This window comes from Crotalus tigris, unplaced genomic scaffold, assembly GCF_016545835.1.
Source record: "Crotalus tigris isolate CLP2741 ecotype Arizona unplaced genomic scaffold, ASM1654583v1 scf7180000018544.1747854, whole genome shotgun sequence".
NCBI lineage: Eukaryota > Metazoa > Chordata > Lepidosauria > Squamata > Viperidae > Crotalus > Crotalus tigris.
Window position 1 is genome coordinate 804,013 of NW_024097068.1, and position 24,908 is coordinate 828,920.

Here is a 24,908-nt window from a genome sequence, read left to right on the forward strand (position 1 = left end):
CCCTTCCCTTTGCTCCAAAGGGTCCCCCTCCCCCCCTGGAAAAGACCCAGGAGTCTCAGCAGAAAAGTCTCGCCTAGAGCGAAGTTGGTCGATGTGCCGACGCAGGACACGACCGTTGTCCAGGGCAACCTCGTAGGAGAGAGGACCTGTGATCCTGGACACAGAAGCGGGGACCCATGTATGACCAGGCCCGTAATTGCGAGCCCAAACCGGGGCACCCACAAGTAGTTGTCTAGGTGCCCTAGGATGTGAGGTAGATGAAGGCAGTCTGTCCGGATGCAACCGGTCAAGTCTAGTAGTAAGTTGGCGCCCCCAACGAAGTTCAGCTGGACTTCTCCCTGTAGAAGTGGACGGTGTGGTGCGATAAGAAAGGAGAAAGTCAGCCAACCTGTGATGCCAGTCCCCGTAGGTGAGTCTCTTCAAGGCGTCCTTTGCGATGCGCACCATGCGTTCAGCCATACCGTTGGTGGACGGGTGAAAAGGCGCAGACGTGGCATGACGAATCAGGTTTGCCTGTAAGAAAGCTTGGAATTCGGAGGAGGTGAATTGAGGGCCGTTGTCGGACACAATGACATCTGGCAGCCCGTGTGCAGCAAAAATCCCCCTCAGTACCTGAATAGTCTTTGCAGTGGTGGTGGATGAGACAGGCACAACCTCAAGCCATTTTGAATGGCTGTCAACAAGGACCAAGAAGAACTGGCCCTGAAAGGGCCCAGCGTAGTCAATGTGCACCCTAGACCATGGGGACTGTGTTTCCTCCCATCTATGCACAGGAGCTTGGGGCATCTCTGGGCGAGATCGTTGGCACAGGTGGCATGCGTGTACCTTAGCTTCAATATCTTTATCTAAACCAGGCCACCACAAGTGGCTTCGTGCAAGAGCCTTCATACGAACAATGCCAGGATGACCCTCGTGGAGGGATTCTAAGACCCTAGTCCTCATTGAGGTGGGAATGACAACTCTGTTTCCCCAAAGCAGACAACCCTGAGAAAGGGACAGTTCGTTCCTTTTGGACCAGAAACTCTGAAACTCAGGACTAGGGCAGTGCTCAGGCCACCCGGACAGGACCCAGGAGCGGACACGTGAAAGTGTGTGATCTGTACCTGTTTCAGCGGTAACATCCCTGGCACTAAGAGGGAGCTCGGGCAAGGCTTGGATTGATAGAATGTTGACAGCTGGCGCGGGGTCAGCTTCTACTACTGGCAGAGGCAACCTACTTTTTAAAGCAAAAGGGACCCTTCTTGCTTTAATCCTAATGGGAGTGACAGTGGGGTCTAGCTTTAAGGACACAGGTGGTCCTTTGAATGTGCCCAGCTGGGGGCTGAAAACATCTGCAAATTCTTTGCAGACTTCCTGTAGGTCGAGTGTTTGTAAGCTGTTGAGTCCTGTGACGTGTATCCCCAGGGCCTCAAACCAATCGAGTCCTATGAGACTCGTTCGTTCACCCCCTACTACTAATAAGTCTAGTGGACCTTCAAAACTCTTGTATTGCACGTTAAGGGTGGCCTCCCCCTTAACACACACTCTTGAGTTCTGAAAATCTGTTAATACAATATCAGAAGGCCTTAACTTGGCCTTAGACCCACTACTGGAACAAATCTTCCTAAATGTATGCAATGAAATGATGGACAGGGCAGACCCTGTGTCTAGTTCCATAGATAATGGAACCCCTTGTAGCTTCACGTTGAGTGACAGCTTTTTCTTCATGGGCTTGTGTGTGCCTATTCTACAGATGCTTCTTCGCGAAGCGCAAAACCCTACCCTATTCTGGCTGGGGAATCTGGTACCTTTCAGGCGTTCTTCTTGGGGTTGTGCCTTTCGTCGGCTCAGACACACAGCTGCAATATGCCCTTGTTTGCCGCATGCCCGGCAGGTAGCGGAGCGGAACTTGCAGTCGGTTCTCCTGTGGCGACCTCCACAGCCGATGCACTTGAGCGGAGCCGAAGAGCTTCCCTTCTGGTTCTCTTCCTTCGCGGGGTGTAGACGGTCGACTTCCTCGTCCGGATCCTCCTCGGAGTTTCGTCGGACGTCTTCCTGGTGCACGGACGCACCCTCTGCACTGTTTCTGATCGGCCGCATGTTTTTGATAGCGCCGCCTGCTGCTTCTTCTGCGGTGACTTCCCTTAAGGCGTCTTGGAAGGATAATTCTTCCTTGGCAAAAAGTCTCTGTTGTAGCTCTCGATGCCTTAGCCCGCACACGAATCGGTCCCTCAGTCGTTCCTCGAGGTCCTTGAACTCGCAGGGCTTGGCGGCCTTCCGTAGCGCGGCGATGTATTCCTTGGCTGTTTCACCGGACCGTTGATCCCTCTGCTCGAAGGTGTGGCGCCATGAGATAACGGACACCTTGGGGTGGAAGTGCTCTTTCAGCAGCTTCTTCAGGTCTGCGTAGCTTACAGACTCTACTGGAACAGGTGCTACAAGATTTTCTGCGATTTCGAAGGCGTCTTGGCCGCAAACGCAAAGCAGGGTGGCGGCCTTCAAGCTATCTTCCCTCACTTGGTTTGCCTTGAAGTAGTTCTCCATTCTGGATACGTAGGACTCCCACCGCTCTGGATGTGAGACGTCGAATTCCGAAAGCCTTCCAATTTTCGCCATCTTCGGATCTTCAGGAGACGGGTCTATCAGCCAGCCTACCCCCGAATGCGCACCGGATTGGCGAGTAGCTGCCGAGTCGACGCCGTTCCTCTTCCGCCGCTCAGGACTCCTCGGGTAAGCTTACACTTCTTCCTTTCCAGGTAGTGCAAGGCATCCCACCCTCGTCGCCAGTGTTGCGTCCTTGGCGGGAAAACAGACACGAGAAGCAGCTGGAGTTCTCAGTTTCTTTTATTCAGCGTTCAGCTTACAGGAAGATGGCTTCAGCCTCGCCCAAACGCCTCGCAGCCTCTTATATAGGCAACTCCCGGGTAAATGGGTTACTTTTCCCGCGCCAGCACCCGCGCATGCGCACGGTGCTGGCGACAGCCTGTCTGGTCCCGGGCAGCTTTGCACCTGCCCGGGACTGCCTGCAAACGCCCGAGCCGTTTGCAAAGGCTCGGGACATAACAGAATTATTTATACTTGTTCTTAATATCTATTTCTTTATGAACTCTCATACATTTTGAGCATCTTTTCCCATTAACTTTTCCATTTATTACTTCTGATAATAAACTTATCAGAGCAATAAGTTTATTAAAGTCCATTTTTAAAAGTTTAAGATATGTATTTTAGGAAATTCAGCTTTGATTATGTGCCATCAAGTCGATATTGACTCTTAGCCATCACGCAATTTCTCTACAAGTACTACTGAATTATATGATCATTTCCCCCCAAATTCCTTCTCCTACTTCTATTTCTTTGGCTAAAGTGGATTATGGATTAGTATTTATATAAATATTAAGTCAAGGATAATATGATCTACCAAACCAGTCAGTATGTAGCTAATAAGTCAAATCAATATTTTAAGATTCCATCATACTTAACATTTCTTTAATTAAAAAGAAAGATTTCTACAGATCATGTTTGCAAATTGTGCTTTTTGTAATTCATAATTGCTTTTCTATTTAAACAATAGCCCTGTTTATTAACTTCCAATATATTTATTGGCCTAACATTCTTATGCATATATCTCCTCTGTCCCCACAAAGTAAACAGACTTGTAATTTGCTAATGAAATAAAGGTATGCTTCTCCAATTTACAGATTTTTTAAAATTAAAATATAATCATTCTACTTTGAAACATGTTTGTTTCCATTGTAGAATTTAATATCATATATTGTAGAAAGAAGAAAGGGTCAAACAAAAAGCTTCTAAGGTTACATCATTTACAGAAAAAGATAGAATCATGTTTTAAAAATAGTCCTTTTTTTCTTATTTAACTTTAAGAAAGAATCCATAATCTATTTAGTACCAAGGATTTAGGAATAACAGTTTTAAATTAAATGACTGATTAAGTAATTGGATTAGAAACAGTTTTAAGGTGCAACTTATTTTGATTAATAAATCTGAGTTTGAAGATTCAAACTTTTGATTAGTTTCACTAAATTTCCATAAAAATTAAGAAAACATAAATCATGAGTGATTAATTAACAGAATTCTACCACCACTCAACCCATGTTTTTCCTCAGACAGGACTGGTCCATTTGCAGCCCATGGACTGCCTGCAGCTCCCAGAAGCTCTTTTTGAATAGTGAGGTGAAATCTTCCATTTTCCCTTTGAAATCAGCCTTAGCCATGGTGGGGCATGGAGCCAGTGAATTTAGAGCAGTAAGAATACAGTAATAGCAAACTATTTCTTTGCTGGGAAGATAAATGTCATGACTTCCCTTTTGTCATGCTTAACTTTTGAAACTAAGGAGAAAGCAATGTGTGTGGAGTGACATGGATTAGATGTGTGGCTAAGTGCTGTGTATGACAGGGCTAGGCATGCTCAAGGGCATATCTGAGAGGGTTTGCCAATGTCTGGGGCAGATCATGAATTCAAACCTCTGCCCATCCCTTGCCACAAGGGAAACACTGAGGACATCATTCAGTGAGGCAAATGGTTTTAACACAAGTGCCCAAGTATGCAACCAGTGAAGAAACAAAGAGCTTTCTGTTCTTTTAACTGAATTAGAAAATAAGAAATTATGCATAAATAACATGCTTGAAATCATTCTTTTAGAGCAGATTTCTCTTTCTAAATCAACCTTTTTTGCCCTCCATTTATGGTAGAAATTAGAAAAATAGTGGATTGGGGATGATAATTTTAAAGTGACAGCAAAGAATTTTCTTCTCTTTCAGGAAGACAATTTTTGAAATCATTTTTTCTTTCTTTTTGTCATTACAAACATAACATGCCATTTATTTCATGGCTGACTCTACATCTTCTCTTCTCTTTCATTAATATGGGAAGATATTACTTTTCCATCCACCATCTCTTCGACCACAGTCTTGATCCTTACAGTTTTATTCTTTTCTGAAAATAAGGACAGAAAAATTATGTCATTCAATAAGCAATAATATGCATCCCTGCTGGTATGACTAATATAGCATATTTTTAACTTGTTCTTCTGAAGATTTCTGTTAATGTCACATCATATTGTGATTGGAATATAATGGAAATGAAAGCTGAGCCTCTTGAACAACAATTTTCATGGCTAAATACAGATGTAAATATAAATCTATTAAATCTATATAGAGCTATAAAGATTGAGATTCAAAGGGATCAAGGGCAGAGAAAGGAATTACAAGCAGAGAGGTGAGCCCCAAAAGGGACCTGGTAACTTGGGGGTTGGACATGGTCATTTCTCCAGAAGGGAAACCCAGCTTCCTAGCCTTATAACTTGATGAGCCAAAAGAGGGTTTCTGGATTACAAGGTCAGCCTGGATGTCCAGGGCTTCTAGGAATGGAAATTGTGCCTGTCTTTGTTCAGCCCTATTTAACCCAGTTCAACCCTGAGCTACAAATCTTTTCTTTTATATATCCCTTTTTTCCCTCCCCAATTTTTTTTAATGTGGAGAATTGAAAAAAAAAGCTCATCTACTGCAGACATCTGTTTCCCAGGAACATGCCAAAATTAGTTTTGACGTACACTTGTTTGTGAGATGAGAAGCTATATAAATGAGATAGATAAATATCAGCCGGAATAGCCTACCTCTAGAATAGTGTTTCTCAATCTTAGCAACTTTAAAATGCATGGACTTCAATTCCCAGAATTTCCTAGCCAGCACCCCAACTGGGGAATTCTTGGAATTGACATACACATATTTTAAAATTTACATTATAGCTTTCTGGAAGCTACGTATGTATGCTCCATTTCTTATCAAGAGAAGAATGATCTAATGTCACTTTGATACCTCCACATTTCAGTGCTCAGATGATTTGACTGGTCACATAAACAGATTGATGTTTCTTTTTATTTTTTATCCTTAGTATGATATTATTTTAGGCTTTATGCTACATTTTTTCATAGATCAGGCACCCCATAAAAGAGTATTATTCCTTCCAGTGAAATAGTATCTTCAATGGAAAAAACACAAAAGTGGTGAATCCTTCAGTGAGGAAAGGGTTGGGAACATGCCCTTACCTTTTTCAGCTTCTTTGCTCGTCTCTAAATCTGAAGCAATCATTCTATTAAAAAAAAAGTGTATTGTCAGTCTCCCGGTTTCATTTTAAGGTAGCCTTTATAAACCCTTTAAGGTGGTGTTCGGCTATCTTGGATTACAGCTCCCAAAATGTCTGAGCCTTACAGCATGGATCAAGTGGGCATTGATTCAGCAATGGCCATTTAAAGGAATTAAATGACATAATATTTGTTAAGTGTTAGTTCTTCATTTCCATTTGCCTAGGATAGTTTCTCAACCTTGGCAACTTGAAGATACATGGACGTGAACTCTCAGAATTCCACAGGTTGAGAAACACGGGCCTGTGACTTTGGACAGAGCAAATGTCTTTCAACAAATCAAAATGCACGATATTTGTTTTGGAGATGAGCTATATGAGTTTCTTCAGTCATCATAAAAATGTGACTCCCCACCCCCTAAAAAAATTATCTAGCATCATTTTCTAGCAAATTGTATATTGGTTTGTAAAACCAGTTTTACCCATTTTCTTTATAGCATCCTTTTCACTAGGTAACGGTTTTCTGCTAACTTTCCCATCTATATTTCTCTGATCTGAATTATTTACCTCCAATCCTCCCCTTCCAGGAGACGACGATAAGTGGAAATCTCTGCTTCTAGCTTGACTTTAATGTCCAAGAGGATGCTGTATTCCATACTCTGTTGCTCCATGTCACTTCGCAGCTGCATTAGTTGGGCCTCAATGTTTCCAATGGCCATTTGAATTTGAGCCAATATAGTTCTGTAATGAGCTTCAATTTCTGCCATTGCATTCTCTCGTTCAGTTTTCTAGAGGAATAGATCAGATATATAGTGGGATAGATACTGGCACTAACTAGAATTTGGCCTCCAGAGTGAAGGGTGTCAATTTGTGAAAATTTTCATTAAAATTTGCTTCTCTCTACCTGCTCAGCATCTGTACATGCTCATGATTTAACAATGCTATTAGTTTTGATAAAAATTGTAAAAGAATGAGACTCTTGTTTCTTTGATCAATATAAGAAGCCTTACCCTCAGTCTCAAAGGCTATTTAATCTTATTAAAATCAGTATATAGCTAAACCTGATCAAATTTGTGTGTTTGTTTATATTTCATATTTCCTATCACTATCACATATTACTTAGTACAGTGGTTCTCAACCTTCCTAATGCCGCGATCCTTTAATACAGTTCCTCATGTTGTGGTGACCCCCAACGCCCCATCCAGCTGGCCAGGGAGGGGGGGCAGGAAAGCTGCTCCGCCGGCTCCACCCAGCCTGGTTGGAGAAGCGCTATTCCTCTCCCTTTCTCTCTCTCTTTCTCTTTTTCTCTTTCCTCTCTCTTTCTCTTTCCTATCTTTCTCTTTCTCTTTCCTCTCTCTTTTTTCTCTCTGTCCTCTTTCTCTCTCTCTTTCCTCCCTCTTTTTCTTTCTCTCTTTCCTCTCTCTTTGATCTCTCTCTCTTTCTCTTTCCCTTTTTTCTCTTTCCTCTCTTTTTCTCTTTCCTCTCTCTTCTCTTTCTCTTTTCTCTCTCTCTCTCTCTTCTCTCTCTCCTCTTTCCTTTCTCTTTCCCTCTTTCCTCTCTTTTTCTCTTTCCTCTCCCCCTCTTTCTTTCTTTCTCTTTCCTCTCTCTCTTTCTCTCTTTCCTCTCTTTCTCTTTCTCTTTCCTCTCTCTCTCTCTCTTTCTGTTTCCTCCCTCTTTCTCTTCCTCTCTCTTTCCTTTCTCTTTCTCTCTTTCTTCTCTCTTTTCCTCTGTTTCTCTCTCTTTTACGGCAGCATCATCAGGGGTCCCCACTGGCCCCAGCCCGGCCTCCGCCACATCCTCAGCTAAACGGGCGGGGAGGGGGAGCAGGCTGGGAGGCAGCGGTTCTGGTGGCGGCAGCAGTACGGCTGCATCGTTGGGGGTCCCTGCTGCCCCTGGCCTGGCCGCCACCCCCACTGGGACTCCACGCTGACTGGCCTCGCCCTCTGCCCATTGATGGAGCCACGGGGGGTACAGCACCCACCGAGCCACCTGGGGGCAGCAGGAGGAAGAAGGAGAGGAGGGCAAGGAAGCAGCTGCCCCAGCTGGGACTCCGCGCTGCCCAGCCTCGCCCTCCACCCATCGATGGAGCCTTGGGGAGAATGTTTTAAAAATTACACATTACATTAAATTCAGAGGTAAAGGATCAGCAACTTTATGTACTTTAATTATCAGACTTTACCCAGCTCAATTGAGATTGGAGTTCAATCTCCAAACTTTGGAGTGTATTCCTCCGGTCTGTAATCTCACTTCTGTGTGTTTCAAGTTGATAGGTAGTTGTGGTGACTTCCTCATTCAATTGTTCAATCTGAAGTGCAAAGAAAACTTTTAAAACATTCAGTGAATGAAAGGCAAATGGTACAGTGTGCAGATATTAGATGATTAATTAGAGGTTTAAAATATTTCCATTGATATAGAGAGATACTTCTGATAAATCCTAATGTATCTTGTTAATATCTGCACAGTTAAGGGAATACAAAAATAATAAATACTGCAGCTGCTACTACTACCTGATTATAAGAACTGAAAAGGGTATTTTAGAATTAGAGCAGGTTAGTTTATATCAGAATTCATAACACTCAGTATTTTAAATGCCTTAGTTCCAACATTATCATTCTAACCTTATTCTAAAATATATCTATGGATAGAAACAAACACTATGTTCACAGGCATACTTTTCCTCTTCCACCCATTCCTTAAATCTGAAGAAAAATGCTGCATAAATTTTTAAAAAGTATTTGAATTTCAAATGTGTTGATCCAAATAAAGAAGTCTCTCTGCATTTTTCTGCATGGGGCCAATGTGCTTAATAAGGCTTCAGGGAAATTTAGCTTGGATTTCCAGTTTGTGAACAATTAAAAGCTTGTTTTACAGATGAGTTGCAGGAAGAAACACAAACAAAACTGTAATAAAGTTTCTGTAGTTTGTAAAGTATTAAATATACAAGCATCACCAGTTTATCAAACCGATCCTTAGCCTCTTGACGGTTCTTTTCAGCCAGGATTTCATATTGCTGACGCATGTTTTCCATCATTTGGGCTAGATCAATGCCTGGAGCAGCATCTACCTCCACAGAAACATTCCCACTCAGCTGTCCACGTAATCTTGCTGTTTCCTATAATTGTTTACAAAAACAATTAATTAAATCTATTGCCAATTCAAAAAATATATTCTTATCATTAAAGTATCTTGAGCTATAAATTTGGCTTATTAGCTAAGTAGCAATCCTACCATCACATAGAATTCCTAAAGAAACTGGGATTGAAATAGATTCTTTCTAACTCTCAATAGCCAGTTTAAAAGAAATTATGAAATTACAAAGAAACATTAGAACCGTAATTGAATTGCAGATGTAAAGCAGATTACAGAACCTGCTGATTTCCAGAAACTTTAACTTGTCCATCATAGGTCATTGCTCATACTAGGTGGGAAAGATGAAAACTGAAGATGTCTCAGAAACACAAGGAGGTTAATCCAGTGCTGGGATTCAAATATGTGAACAACCGGTTCTCTGTGTGATGCCGCTTCCGGAAGCCCATTCTGGGCCTGGGCAACAAAAAATTAGCTACTGGTTCTGCCGAAGTGTTGGGAACTGGCTGAATCCTACCACTGGGTTGATCACTGTTACAAAATATCCTAGTTTACAGAGAGCAGTCCTTTTTTTGGAAGGGCTTTCAATCCTGTATGTGCTTTGTTTGAAGATAATTTCAGTCCAAGATAAAGAACCATGAAAAGAGCCATGAGTAAGGTGACCAACCGTCCTCCTTTAGGGAGGACAGTCCTCCTTTTTTAAGTTCTGTCCTCCCTCAAAAAGTGTCATCCTTCATGTCCTCCTTTTTGATATTTGAAGACTAATCTGCAGGGCTTTTTTTTCCCCTCATAGAACGCTCAGAACGGCGTCCCGACACCTTTTTTTGATTTTTTTTTTCAACTTTTGCATGAGCTGTACTACTCCCACTATTGGCTTTCGAAAGCCAATAGGAATTCCTGCTGAGCGCACCAAAACACCCGGCTGGCAGACTTTGCACATGTAAGTTGTCTGTATTATTGTTGCAATGAATAAAATGTTTCTTTTATTTACAATATTTTTTTCTTCAATTTATTTGTATCCTCCTTTTCATTGTAAAAAAGTTGGTCACCTTAGCCATGAGGCAAGGCTTGGAAATGTAGAGTTAGTACATTCAGAGTTATTCCATGAATAAGCTAGCTGAGGAAAGCCAAAGGTCACTTACTGTAGGTCTCAGTCAATAAATACCCCATTATTGTGAGACATAACACTTCTGATGGCTAAATACTGTTGTTTTTCCCAATATTTTTCCTGTGGCCTACAAAAGCTATCAATTCTATAACCCTTCTTCATTCACTAGGCTGTATAGTCTAATTCACTTCTTCATTCACTGGGCCATATAGCCCAATATACTAAACTATTCTGGGCTGCTAGATAATAATTAGCTCACAGTAAAAAGTTAGAGTATTTATTTCCTTCTGCTCTCATCTTGATTTAATTATCTGGATTTCTGCAGTCACATCTGAAAGTCCTCATGCACGAAATGGTGTTCTGTGGTGATTCTGACTAACATAGTTCTCTCTCTCTCTCTCTCTCTCTGTGTGTGTGTGTGTGTGTTTTCCTGGCTTAATTCTACCATATGTGTTAAAACAAAGAAATCTGTAGCTTCTATAGATCAATAGTTGTAAAAACAAACTATAGGACAGGGGTGCCGGCCCGTGGACTGCCGGCTCTTGGACTGATTGCATCATGTGGAGGCCGCGCCCACCCCAGCTCCAGCAATACAACACATTGCAACACGTTACGTGACGCAGCGAGTTTAATACCCATGCTGTAGGAGGAACATTCATAAGTCTTTGATTCAGTTGGTGATATTTTCTTACCTCATCATGTTGTTTCCTGAGGTAAGCCAATTCTTCTTTTAGACTTTCAATCTGTTGCTCCAAATCAGTCCTAACTAGTGTGAGGTCATCAATTAGTCCCTGTAATCCTGTGATGTCATTTTCCACATTTAGTCGCAGGCCCAACTCAGTTTCATATCTATTTATTTTTAGAAAAATATGTAACAAGTTAGGATTATTGCAAAATAATCCATTTCTTCACCACTTCCATCATTTTTACATATGATCAGCTTAATAATAATTTCATTTCAAATTCTGCTTTCTGATGTCTTTGGAGTAGATCCTTCCAAACAATTGTTACTTTCTGAAGAGAAACTCTTTTTACAAGACTGTTTAATTTTGTAATCATTTTCTAAGTGTTAAGGCGTCACAAATATATTGTTGGAATTGTTACTAAGTTTTGGTCATGGGCTTCAGCAGCAACAGCAGTCAATAACATTAAAATGGAGGGTGTGACTGGGTGGTTAAAGCCCTGTTCCTTTAAACAACAATCACATACTCTCACATGCCATTGTGATGTTGTTGATCAACCCTGTAGATGTTTTACTTATGGTGTAATTTAATCTGTTTAAAGAAAGCTTTATTTCAGTGTGAATTCAATTTTGAATGCTTTGTAGTTTTTTTCCCAAAGCTATTTTGAGCAAAATACAAAAAAGAAAAAAAGAAAAGAAAAAGAAAGGAAAAAAAAACCCAATTCAGAAGCATATATATTTTTTTAACCTTGGACTATTCCCTTGGAAATATCTAGATGTAGTCTGCTGAAAGGCAGCATTGGTCAAATATGTTATAATGTGTTTTCTTTAGATTGCTCTTTAAGCACATCAACTCTTCAGCATTTCAGATATATTTTAAAAAGTCTAGAAGTCAAATTTTGTGGCATCTCTTAACATAGGAGATACAGAGATAAAAATTCTGAGAATACACTATGGCACATTTTGGGCAGAGATAGCAAAGCTTGCAAAACTACTTTTATTTTGAAGTCATACTAGAAGGACATGATTTGGATCTGAAAAAAAATAAACTGATTGGCTTGGGGTACTTTATCCTTCCACACTACTCACTGAAGGCTCTTTCCCCATGACTTACTTGAAGAGGCAGAAACTATACTGATTACAATCTGCTACTTCCGCTGTTGCTTCTTATCCTGTCTATTCTGACATTCTGCTGAATGATGATGACCCAATTTGTATTGTACTGCACTTATTAAACAAAGTAATTGGTTTATTTGGTACCAGTTAGTATCAATTGGTAACTGGCAATTTAAAATGTATATTCTTCAATTTCCCAGCCAGTATGCTTCTGGGGGATTCTAGAGATTGAAGTTCATACATCTTAAAATTACCAAGTTTGAAAAAAACCCCACTGGTTTAAACCTTTGGGCTTTGTTACCCTTTATTTTAATAAATATTACCAACTAGTAGGACATCGCCTATTGACCCTATTCCTACTGTGATTGAAAGATGATTTCATCAGATGGCTAGACCTGTAAGTTTAGCCATCTGTCAAAACCCTCGTCTACCCACACATCACTTAATTACTGGAGTTCATGGAAAATTAGGAAAGCCTGGCTCTTTCAAACCTGCCATTTTCTGGAAACTATGGACCAGCTGTTTGGAAACCTTATTTTGAGCACCGGTAACCTACTGTTAGTAGAAGCCTGCTAAACAGCTGAGGATCTTGGGGGCGGGGGGGGGGGGGAAGAACTGCCTGATAAAGTGGGAGAAATAGTTCTCTCTAAAATTACACTCCAGCTTTACTGCATGTTTGGAACATTGCCAGATACAATGGCAGCTGGCAACTATGCCCTATTCCTTCTCTCCTAGAAAAAAGAGAGAGGGGTAAACAGTAAATAGAATAGATATGCCCCTGGTAGCACAAAATGACTAATACGGTCAAGGCCATCTTGTCCTTTTGTTGGTCATTTCATTATGCTACTGGCATAACCATCAATATTGGCATTGATGGTTCAGCAGATAATACATACTAAAACTCACTGGTTGTTGTTGGGTTGAGAAAAAAATAGTTTTGGGATATCAGCATAATTCACTATGATTAAAATCCATCATTCTTTCAGTGGGACACTATTTAAAGTTTTTATATTAAACATACCTTCCTTCTCTCTATGAATATATTTGGTAATTAAATCATGCTGAAGATTTTGATTTCTTTCTATATTTTTAGAATACATACTTTACTCTGAAATCATCAGCAGCCAACTTGGAATTGTCAATTTGCAGTATGATCCTGGTGTTATCTTCTCGGGCTTCCGTAATCTGAGAAAGAATAAAATATAAGAAAAAGCAAGGCATTATTCTTTTGGTTTGGGTCTATAGGATAATTAACTAGAAGCTTAATATTTTGAAAAAAAACTTGAATACTATAAGTATTCAAGAAAGCCACTTTTTCAACTGGTTTTCAGGCTTTATCTAAAAGACAGGAGTTTCCTTTTCAGTTGAGTATTTGGGCATTCATTTGGAAATATTTAGAAGTTTCCTTAAATATCATTCTCCTGAAGATGAACTATTACTTGACTGTTAATTCCATATATATTGGCAATGGAACATATTTTCCACTGCACTTGAAGGCTTTAGCTTAAGAGATACGAAGCTAGACTATTTGTTGCCTATATATAAAATAAAAATCATCATCGAAGCAAAGCCTTTGATAGTACCCACATATTTTACAGTCAATGAAAGAAATATTTCTTAAATTATGTTTATTTGGGATGCCCTCCTATATACTCCATTCCACTCTGATTAACTGTAAATCAGGAGTTGAGAAATTTCTGGTAGTATGTAGCACTAGTTATTCCCTATCTAGCCATCCTCGTGTTAGCAAAATGTCTTGGATCATCCCTGAGAATGGAACATCCATTCATCCATCATCACAAGAATAAGTATTTGAGTACTTAAAATCTCAAAGCAATTTGTAACTCATATTATAAAATATTTATATAAAATAGGAGAATCTAACAAAAAGATAAAAAGTCTAATGATGAAACAGAGGTGATTGGTTCTCCCAGCTTAGGCTTCAGCTTTACCTATCCTATTTTCTGGCAATAAATCTTTTCTGTAGCTTTTTAGAAACTTTCTACTGAATTCTAATTCACTATCTCTTTTTCATTTCAAACATCTTTTGATCTAGATGACTAAACTGCAGATTTAAAATAAACTTGACTTTCTATGTCTTAACACCTGTACAGGAATTCCTTGCTGAAAGAAGGGCAAGAGTGCCTATGCTAAAGATCAAATCAGATTTTTATTTCAGTTAGTTTTTCCAAATAGTGATAAGATTATCAAGGCTATAGAAAGTGTAGTAACATATAGACTACCTCTCCCATTACTTGAGTAAATAATACCACCTAGATAATGACCTACAATAGATTTACTAAGAGATACAAAGACACATACAAGACCTGCCAAAGCAGGAGAACCATTTGGCTTAAAAATAAGAGTTAGTTTATGTTTAATAAATATATTATTATTTATTTGAATATTTCATTATTCAAATAAATGAAAAAGAGTTAGTTTATGTTTAATAAATTCACCAAAGAAAGAAAAAAATTATATCTGAAAAAGAACTAGATGTAATAGACCACTATGTGAACCTTGGTCAACGGATCTCAATGGAAGGTGATACCATAAAAGAAACTGAATGGCATATTAAATGTGATTGGCAGGCATTTGGCAAGCTAAACATAATTTTCAAGAACAACTTCCCCTATGCCTGAAGAGAAAAGTTTTTGATCCGTGTGTGCTACCTGCTCTAATCTATGCCAGTGAAACCTAGACATCACTAACCTCACAATCAAGTCAAAAACTACGAGTGGTGCAAAGAGCCATGGAAAGATACATGCTTGTGATTACAACCAGATAGAAAGACCTGCACATGGATTAGAGAACAAACGAAAGTATACAATATCATCAAGAGAGTAAAAGAATGGAAAAGAAAATGGGTTGGTCACATAGCAAGAAGAACTGATGGCAAGTGGACCAAGGCAGTCATAGAATGGATCCCACTTGATAAAAAGAGTCCACAAAAGAGACCTAAAACAAGATGGATCAACAACATCAGCAAGTTTTGCAGGCCCAATGGGCAAAAGAAAGCTCAGGACTATATTGGTTAAAAACATGCGGAAGCAGCCTTCATTCTGCAGTGGATAGACAATGGCTAAAATGATGATGATGATGACTTGAATATAATGTCATGAAAGAGATTAGAATAGCTGCAGAATGGTTACAAGAAAAGTATAACGAATTAATTAAAAATCTCACACATAAGGCATTTCTCATCACTTGGACTTTCAAAACAATTGGATGTGTGAAAAGAAAAATGAGAATAAGTGTCCTGGAAGTACTATCATAATAGAACAATTATGGTAGACAATAACATATATGGTATTTGCTCTGAAATTAATATATGCAGGATTATACAAGGAACTGTATGAGTTTCTGAAATGATACACCAGTTTCCAACATTTCTCACTCCGGATATTGACCTAGTTATGTGGCTACATATATTTAGAAATGCTGAAGTAGTGAAATAAAAATTGCTCCCACATTGCATTTTAAATAGTGCTATGTTATTATATGATGCCATCCTGGATCAAGAATGTTTTTCTTGTTCAGTAATATTGTGAGCATTGACAAACACCTGCTTCCTTCCCCCCCCCTGAAAAAAAGTCATCTAATGGGAAATAGGAAATATGGCTTTTCCATGGCAGCCCCTGCCCTGTCAAACATCTTCTTCCTGAAATTTAGCAGCCCCCCTAGTCTTTTAGCCCTTTGCAAGGCTTTAAAGACCTGGCTTTACCCCCAAGTCCTGGGAGAAGATTAGTTAATGGCACATTATAATGGATTGGTGCCAGGTTTTAAATGTTTTAAATTTTTTAACTGGTTGTATTTTATAGTTTTTAAAATGATTTTATATTTTAATCTTTGATTGGGAGGCATGCAGAGTTGGCTGAAAGATGGGTAGCTATAAAAAAATTTAAGTAAAAATTAAATAAATAAATGTTTTGCAGAGTTTAATTGCAGCTGGTAACTAGCATTGTAATACTAGTTTCACTCTTATTTGATTATAATGGAATATTTATTATTGCCTGTTGAATAAACAAGTGATACTTACTATGAGTTCCTGGCATTATTTTTGTTATCCTAATACATTTTAATTATTGCTAATTATTTCATTTTTTCATATCAATATTTTCTCATTGGCAAAAAAAATTACAGCATCTCTCCAAGAATGTTCTTGCCAACCCACTGATTGGTTGGCACTGCCAATTGCCATTTGAAGAAAAGGTAACACTAAAAAAAAATCCAATAGTCTGGAAATAATGTCTGGATGGGCCACAAAGCAAGCAAGCATGCAAAATGGTTATATGTCAAGGTTGATAGATAGCAACCAAGAATGGAATGGTTGCTAACCTGGTAAATACCCTCACCCACCTTTCAGTAGTTCAACATCTTTGGAAAGAATGTAAGATGGCTATAATGCCAGATAATTAGAAAATAAAAAGTTTGATACTTGCCATACTAGCCCTAGGGTAACTAGACATGCAACGATTAGTGTGCTAGAGCCTCTACCTCCCTTTTTCTTTTTCCTGCACAATTCGTAGATATCTGACACCTTACAGTATTCAGTTACAAAAAGGCTCTTATAATACCTTCATAAACATTCTGCAACTTTATTGTTAGCAGAAAATGATTTTATTGATGATGTAACCATGACATATCCTCGATCAGGCTTCAACATAAGTTCCCTTTAGAAACAATACATTGTCTACTCTTAACTGCCTCATGCAGTAAACTATTCAGATATGAAAGAGAATCTTACCTTATCTTGAAGTTCTCTGATTACTTTAAAGTAGGCACTATAGTCTTGCTTAGCAATAGGGGAACTCTTTTCATACCACTCCCGTATCTGCTTTTCAAAAACAGAGTTTGAAGTTTCTAAGGAGCGCACCTTTTCCAGGTATGCGGCCAAACGGTCATTCAAATTCTGCATAGTAGTTTTTTCATTGCTTGTAAGCAGCAGCTCATTTATGGAAGTGCTGCGTAGCAAATTACTGCCAAGGGTATTGCTGTAGCTACTGCCAAAGGAAATTCGGGTACCAGAGCCACCTGCTCCTCCATGGACACTGGGTGTTCGGTATTTTTTTATGGATGATAATCTAGAGATAGAACTGGGAACAGATGATCCACTGCTTTCGAAAAAGACATTTTTTAAGTTGACACTGCCAGATCGAGCCATTGGTAGTATGTATATATGTTTAAAGAACAAAATATCTAAAGCACTTTTGCGGGAGAAAATGTTGCATAGGGCAGTTTTGGACCTTTTTATTTGGGTGTAAAAGGGAGGGTTAACAGGGCTGAACTCCGCCTTTTTTGATAACAATTAGGGGAAATTGGCACTGTTACTACTTTATTCCATCCTGTGGCTTGGCAATAAAAGACACATTTAATCAACCTTTGTGCTTCAGTCCAAAGTCCAAAGAAGATCAGTATTTCTTTGTGATTATTTCATATACAGTATTTTCCCTTAAGCCTGCCATAATTTGTGTAATGGGATCTCTCCCTCAGGACAAACTAAGGAAAATGTCAATAGGAAGGCTAAAGTTTATACTCATATATCTATTTAAATAAAGTTTGCCTTGAATTTCTGCCTAGCTCCATCCTTAATTTTCACATATCGTCCATAGGAGTAGAAATAGTGAATCTTCTGAATCTTCCGTAGTAGTGAATCCATCTTATTGGATGTAAGGCAATTGTCAGTAAGTAGAAGAAAGGTAAGTTGGACAAAAAAACTTTTCATGAGGATAAAATTTTGTGGATCATTGAAAAGCTCCATAATTAATCCAATTTGGTACAGTATTACCAATCTATTCACATTTACTATATATAGGGAAAATGAACAAAAATGAGCAAATATGGTAACTAATATAAATTTCTCCCATTCCTAGAAAATATTTAAAAAGTATTGCCATGTCACCCCTAGTGACACCTCTTCATTAAACTAGACATATCCAATTCCAGCAACCATTCCTTATATGTTTTAACCTCCAGTCCCATGATCATCTTTGTTGCTCTTCTCTGTACTCTTTCTAGAGTCTCAGTATTTTTTTTATATTGTGGTGACCAAAACTGGATGCAGTATTCCAAATGTGGCCTTACCAAGGCATTGTAAAGTGGTATTAACACTTCACATGATCTTGATTCTATCCCTCTGTTAAAGCAGCCTAACACTGTGTTGGCTTTTTCGGCAACTGCTGGCTCATATTTAAGTGATTATCCCACTAGGACTCCAAGATCCCTCTCATAGTTACTACTATTGAGCAAGGTACCACTTATCCTATATCTGTACATTTGGTTTTTCTTGCCTAAATGTAGAACCTTACTTGTTTCACCATTGAATTTCATTTTGTTAGATAGCACCCAATATTCAAGTCAAGATCCTTCTGTATCTTAAGCCTATCTTCTGGAGTGTTGGCTATTCCTGCCAGCTTGGTGTCATCTGCAAATTTGATGATTCCCCATCTATCCCCTCGTCCAAATCATTGATGAAGATGTTGGAGCACTGGGCCCAGAACAAAGCCCTGGGGCACCCCACTACACACTTCCCTCCATGTAAATGCAGTTCCATTGAGGACCATATGCTGAGTACGGCCAGTCAGCCAGCGATGAATCCATTTGGTGGTGATGCTGTCTAACCCACATTTTTCTATGTTATCAAGTAGTAGATTGTGGTCTACTTTATCAAATGCCTTACTGAAGTCCAAGTAAATTATATCCACAGCATTCCTCTGGTCCACTAATTTTGTCACTTGGTCAAAGAATGCAATAAGATTTGTCTGGCATGATCTATTTTTGACAAACCCATGTTGGCTTTTGGTAATGACTTTGTTTGCCTCTAGGTGTTCACTGATTCATTATTTGATTATCTTTTCCAGAATCTTCTCAGGTATTGAGGCCAGGCTGATAGGTCTGTAGTTTCCTGGATCCATTTTTTTCCCTTTTTTGAAGATGGGAACTACATCAGCTCTTTTCCAGTCCTCTGGTAGTTCCCCAGTACTCCAGGTTCTTTGAAAGATATAGTTTAGTGATTCTGAGAATTTTATGGAATATCTACAGTGTTCCATAAAATTCTTCAGTTCCCAGAATAACTGCAGTGGGAAAAGAGGGATTAGTCAAAATCAGGGAGTTCCTGTTCTATTGAAAAATTGCCTTTGGATGCAATTGTTTAAATCATGATGGCGCAGTGGTTAGAATGCAGTATTGCAGGCTGACTCTGCCTACTACTGCCAGGAATTCGATCCTGACTGCTCAGGATTGACTCAGCCTCCCATCCTTTCAAGGCTGGTAAAATGAGGACCCAACCTCTATAAACCTCTTAGAGAGTTCTGTAAAGAACTGTGGAGTGGTATAGAAGTCTAAGAGCTATTGTTATTGCTAAATACTCCCTTTCTTTGCTTTCCTTTAGGGCCACTGCCAGACTTGAGATTGATTGATTGATATCAGGTAGGGGCAGACCACGAAACTGATACACAGGAAGGCTAGAACTATAGTTTATTGACACAGGCTATAGTAACAGAATCTTGCTAGTCTGCCTGTTATTTTTTCTTCCCTCTCTCTCATAGTCTAGGGCAGTATTTCTCAACCTCAGAAACTGTAAAAAAATATGAACAATTCTCAGAATTCCCCATCTGACATGCTGTCCACATATCATAAAACATGCTGGCTGAGGAATTCTAGGCACTGAAGTCCACTCTTTAAAAGAGCTGAAAGGAAAATGTGAAGTATTATCTGGAGAGCAGAAGTTGGATTTCATCTCTTCTACAGCTAGTCCTTGACTTACAACAGTTCATTTAGTGACTGTTTGAAGTTACAGTGGACTGAAAAAACTTATGACAGTGACTTATGGCTGTTCTTCATACTTACAACTGTTGCAGCATCCCCACGTTCATGTGGTCAAAATTTGGGCACTTGGTAACTGACTCATATTTATGATGGTGACATTGTCCTGCGCTAATGAGATCACTTTTTGAGACCTTCTGACAACAAAGTCAATGGGGAATTCACTTAACAACTGTGTTACTAACTTAACAACTGTGGTGATTCAATTAGCAACTGTAGCAAGAAAGATTGTAAAATGGGGCAAAACTCACTTGACAAATATCTCACTTAGGAACAGAAATTTTGGGCTAAATTGTGGTTGTAAGTCAAGATAAGTACTACCTGTATGTATCCAGGTGGTCACCAGGACTCAAGACTAGCTAGAAGAAACATACACATTCTCATTAAATTTTAATCATTGAGCTTTTGATTTGTTTCTGTTAATTTAACTAAGATTGAAGAGAGTGGGAAATTGTATTTGTGTACCTTTGCTAAGTACTGTGTTAAAAGAGGAAACAAAATGTACTTTCAATAGGGATTTACAATAATCATATATCAAGCAGTGGCATCTTATCTCCACTAATCTGTTTTATGCAGGGGAATAGGTCTTTCCCCATTCTGAACTAAAGTGCTGTCCCCCATCTTCAGGTTGGTGGAAAAATTTACTTGCAGCAAATTTGTGGTCATTATTGCCAATCTGTATCTTTAAGCATTAGTTCTCTTTTGGCTTGTTGCTACATGATGCTGTCTTGATTCTGAATGTGAAGAATATATTAAGTAAAATGAGTGGTGAAACTTTCGGGCTTTACTGCCTTTTTGTGTTCTGAATGCCACCTACTAGAATGAAATAATCTGCCAGTCAGGATAGTGATACCAGCTTGGGGAGATACCAAGTTTTGAAAGATGGCTAACTCTTCTTCCCTGCTTTACAATTTACATCAAAAGAGGAGACCTGTCAAGAAGTACTCATTCAAGCCAGAGAGTCAACTCTCTCAGGCCCCTGTTGCTAAATGTTCACTCAGTCATTTGGCAAGCTGGGAAAAGTGTATGTAAACTGGGAACTCCTCTCCTGCTTTAATGATCAGCTCCCTAGACTCTTAAACAGCTGCTTAATAGCCCGTGGAAAACCCAGGTAGAACTGAACTAGCAGCTGGCCCAGCTCTTCCTCTTTCTCCATGAGGGGAGGATGGGAAGAATAGTATCTGAGGAAAATGTCCAGGACTGAAGAAGAAGGGTGTGCCTGCAATAGTCCATATGTGCCAAAGGTACCAGGCTGTTCCCATCCCCTATGGATCACCTGTCAAAGCCACCAATGGAAATCGAGAAAGCTTTTACATGCCATGGTGTGAGAGATCGTGGACAGAGATTGTCAGCCCTAAACAAACAGAAGGTGTGGAAAGAGTTTGTGAATAATCTGCAGCTTGTTCCATATGCAAAAAAAAAAAAAAAAAAAAAGCACAGGGAAAAAAAGATTCAAAAAGAAAAACCCTCCCTTAGTAAATTTACTAATAAAAGATAGCAGGCAGTTCCTATTGCATTTTCCAAGATTCTGTACTTTACACCCACCCAGGCAAGAAAATATTTCATTGTAGTTTGTAGAATTTGATTGTGCTCTCTGTGAGTGGATTTACACATGGGATATAGCCAGTGGTGGGATTCAAATATGTGAACAACTAGTTCTCTGAGTGGATGCCACTTCCAGAATTCCATTCTGGGCCTGGGCAACAAAAAATTAGCTACTGCTTCTGCTGAACTGGTGCGAACTGGCTGAATCCCATCACTGGATATTGCCCATTTAAAGGAAAAAACACTATTTTAAAACTGGTACAGTTGCCCATTTAAAGGAAAAAACACTATTTTAAAACTGGTACAGAAGTTGACTTAAACTTATTTGAAATGTTGATGGCTGATGAAATGAAAAGAAGTTTCAAGTGCATTGAGCAGATACGTAGTGTGTCTGAACATCTGTGTGTTGTGGTTAAAGCCTCCTCCTCCTCCTCTAAATTTAATCATTCACCAGTTCATTTTTTTTCAGCAAAAACTGGTAATTTCTTCTGCAAATGCAAATATTTTTTATTTGTACACTTTATTTTTCATGCTCCTTTGGTGCATTCTGCCTATAATGTATGACTCGGTAGAATTATCATGCTCCAGGTACCATGGACTAAAAGCATCACCACAGAAGTAGGCCTTTTCTATTACATTCCCTGCCCTCTGGAATAATGTGTCCTCAGATATTCATGTGCTGTCTCCTATTTAAATGAGTCCTTAAAATCTGGCTCTTCCCACAGCTTTGGGTCAGGGAACTTGAGTGACCCCTTCTTTGTTTTGACAGTGTTAGTATTCTTTTTCAGAGTATTTTTGGCAGAATATTTGTATTAATCTAGTTCTAGTTGTTGTTGTTTTTCCTGTTGCCACCCAGAGTTAAGAATGGAGTTTGGCGGCTAAATAAATAAATAAATAAATAAATAGCAGAACTAAATGTTAATCATATGATTTTATTATTGATTTCCATTCTTTGCTTCTCTGAAAATGGAGAAAATTAATAAAGGCCTACCTTGAGAAATGGGGCTACTGAATAAAGCCTACAGTATCTCCTCATCCCAAAAGGTCAATTATACAAGCGTTCAATTAACATAAAAATTTTGATATCGGTGGGCTTTTCATTTGTTTTCTTTTTAATCCCTACTGTACTTTCTAAGCTTTATATTAGAATAAAGGGGAACTTCTTTGCCTCTTTTCTAATTTTATATAATTTTTCCTGAAAAAGATTCTGGAAAATTGGAAATCTGGTGCACTTAGACTGGACTTTTAACATCACTGCCTAGCAACAGAGCTTAGATTGTTTCTGATGGTGAATCATGCCTTTGTTTCCTTTGCACACTCTCTAAAACCCTAAATTTTAATTCAAAAAATGTGGTGAAAAGCATCTGCAGATGCTCATTTAGGAAGGAAAACATTTAGTTGCAAAGTCATTGAGGCACCCTAATATAGTTTGACTTTCATTTCTACTGAAGAATTATCTCCTGTAAGTAAATGGACTTGACTGAATTATTTATTGCTAAGTCTCAACATTTTTCCATTGTAAAAAGAAATCAGTGTTGTTTAAGTAATATCAAGATCATTACTATATGTGCAATATTAAGGAGGGAATTTGACTGGGATGATGCATCTGCCAAACCATAACGGAGGTGTATCTTAAGGTCAATTTTAAGAAGGACAGAGTGCTTTGTCCACAGAGCAAAAGGATAAAAGCTTGTTTGATCTTGACTTCTGTATGAGCCTATTGGATTTGCCATTTAATTTATAATTTACCTCAGTGCTTTTATTCACAAAAGTAAACTTTTTTGTTGGACTTCCTGTTTTTCAAAAACTGAATTTTATCAATGTCAAATATATGAATTATACTTTGAATATTTAGAAGTTAACAATGCAAATTCTGACACCAATATCCTCCCACTGTTATCATTATTACATCAATCTTTGTCAAACTGTGTGTATGAAATAAATTATAAACTGAAGTTGGGTAATTTCAACTACTATAAAATCATAAACATTACAATGAACATCTAGACAGTGTATTACATCTTCACTTGCTAGTCTTCATTCATATATAAAGTTGATACATTTAATTAAAATGCAGCAGTTGATTTCCAAATAATCATTTTAAGAGGGTTTTTTTTTGTTCTTCTTCAAGATTTGTGTTATAGGTTATATCAGAACCACTGATATCTCCAATAATTTAATCTATTTCTTGTTTTGGACCAAAGCTTTCAGAGAACGGAATAATTCCAACAAATGTTCTACCTACATATCTGTATTTTTTGGTTCTTATTTCCTACTTATTTCTGGTTTGCAGTGGGCACACTGTTGTCCTGCATGCTTATGTGTTGGGTTTCCAGATCTATACCTAGTTCTGTGACATAGATAGATAGATGGATATTTTATGTTAATATTCAACTGCCATTTGTATCAACTAGGCATGCTTAGACTTCATAACATTGTTTGTGGATTATGCATGTACTTTCCCCCCCCCAGAAAGATATTTTGTTTTTACTTTGAGCTTATCACTACCACCAATCATTATTTCTTTCTTCTAAGTGGATGGCATTCTTTTAGTTACATATATTCTGGCTCTCAGTTAAGTACGGACATATTCAAATGTCAGGATATACAGTATTTATAACTGTAAAGATCAGAAATACAAAGACAGCAGATTCCCTGTGATACCCAAAGGAAATAGAGGTTGAAGAAGCAGAATGGAAAGATGGAGACTATGGTGTGAGGAGAGTATGGAGAGCCAGGAAAACAAATAGTATTAACAGCACTAGATCCCTAGAGAGCAATTTAATGAATAGGGGGGGGGGTCTCACATCCAGTGACTGTTGGGCAATGCCCCTGAAATCCTTCAACAATTCTCAAATCATAATTGCCACAACTCCACCCTTGCCCCAGTTCTTGGCTACTGGCACACTTAAAACTCAGTTAAACAAATCTCTGAATGGGCCACTCTTCCTTCCAGGCCCAGCCAAGTCTTAGTAATACATACCAGGTCAGCCTTCTGAGTCCTGACAATCAAAACACAGATGAGGAAGCCTTATCACATACTGACCTGGTATTTTAGAGCAGAAGCCAAAGGCCAGGGCCTCCCTTTGATTACTGGAATCAGGAAATACATTAAATAATATAAATTTGGCTGCCAAACCTGCAGTTTGATGGACTACTGTTGTGATATCATTATTTTATTATTTTATTTTATTTTATTTTATTATTTTATATTTTATTATTTTATTTTTTACACATATGCTGTAGATCCCCTTTCCATTCAATCTTATTTGATTCTTAGAGACTGATAGAGAACACAGCGATAAAAAAGAAGGGCCTTTTTCTTATATCAGAAGTCTGCTAACTGCATCAGCAATAGCATTGCCTTTACTTTGAACAATAAAATAAGATCAAAAAGAAAAACTTGGGAAAAAATATTTCAAAAACCATGAAATTAAGAGGAGAAAGTAGAAAGAGAGAAAAGAAGA

The 24,908-nt window shown here is 38.7% G+C and overlaps 1 protein-coding gene across 1 annotated transcript; it reads right to left on the reverse strand.

Annotated features, from left to right (window-relative positions):
* Positions 1 to 3,451: 3,451 nt before the first annotated feature.
* Positions 3,452 to 17,290, reverse strand: LOC120312797 (keratin, type I cytoskeletal 19-like). Its single transcript, XM_039353990.1, has 8 exons — positions 16,820 to 17,290; positions 13,175 to 13,257; positions 10,967 to 11,123; positions 9,030 to 9,191; positions 8,259 to 8,384; positions 6,647 to 6,867; positions 6,045 to 6,088; positions 3,452 to 4,933 (listed from the first exon to the last, which is right to left on the reverse strand). Exons 1-8 carry the CDS (start codon positions 17,234 to 17,236, stop codon positions 4,836 to 4,838), a joined length of 1,308 nt encoding a protein of 435 aa, XP_039209924.1. The 5' UTR covers positions 17,237 to 17,290; the 3' UTR covers positions 3,452 to 4,835.
* Between the last annotated feature and the right edge of the window lie 7,618 nt (positions 17,291 to 24,908).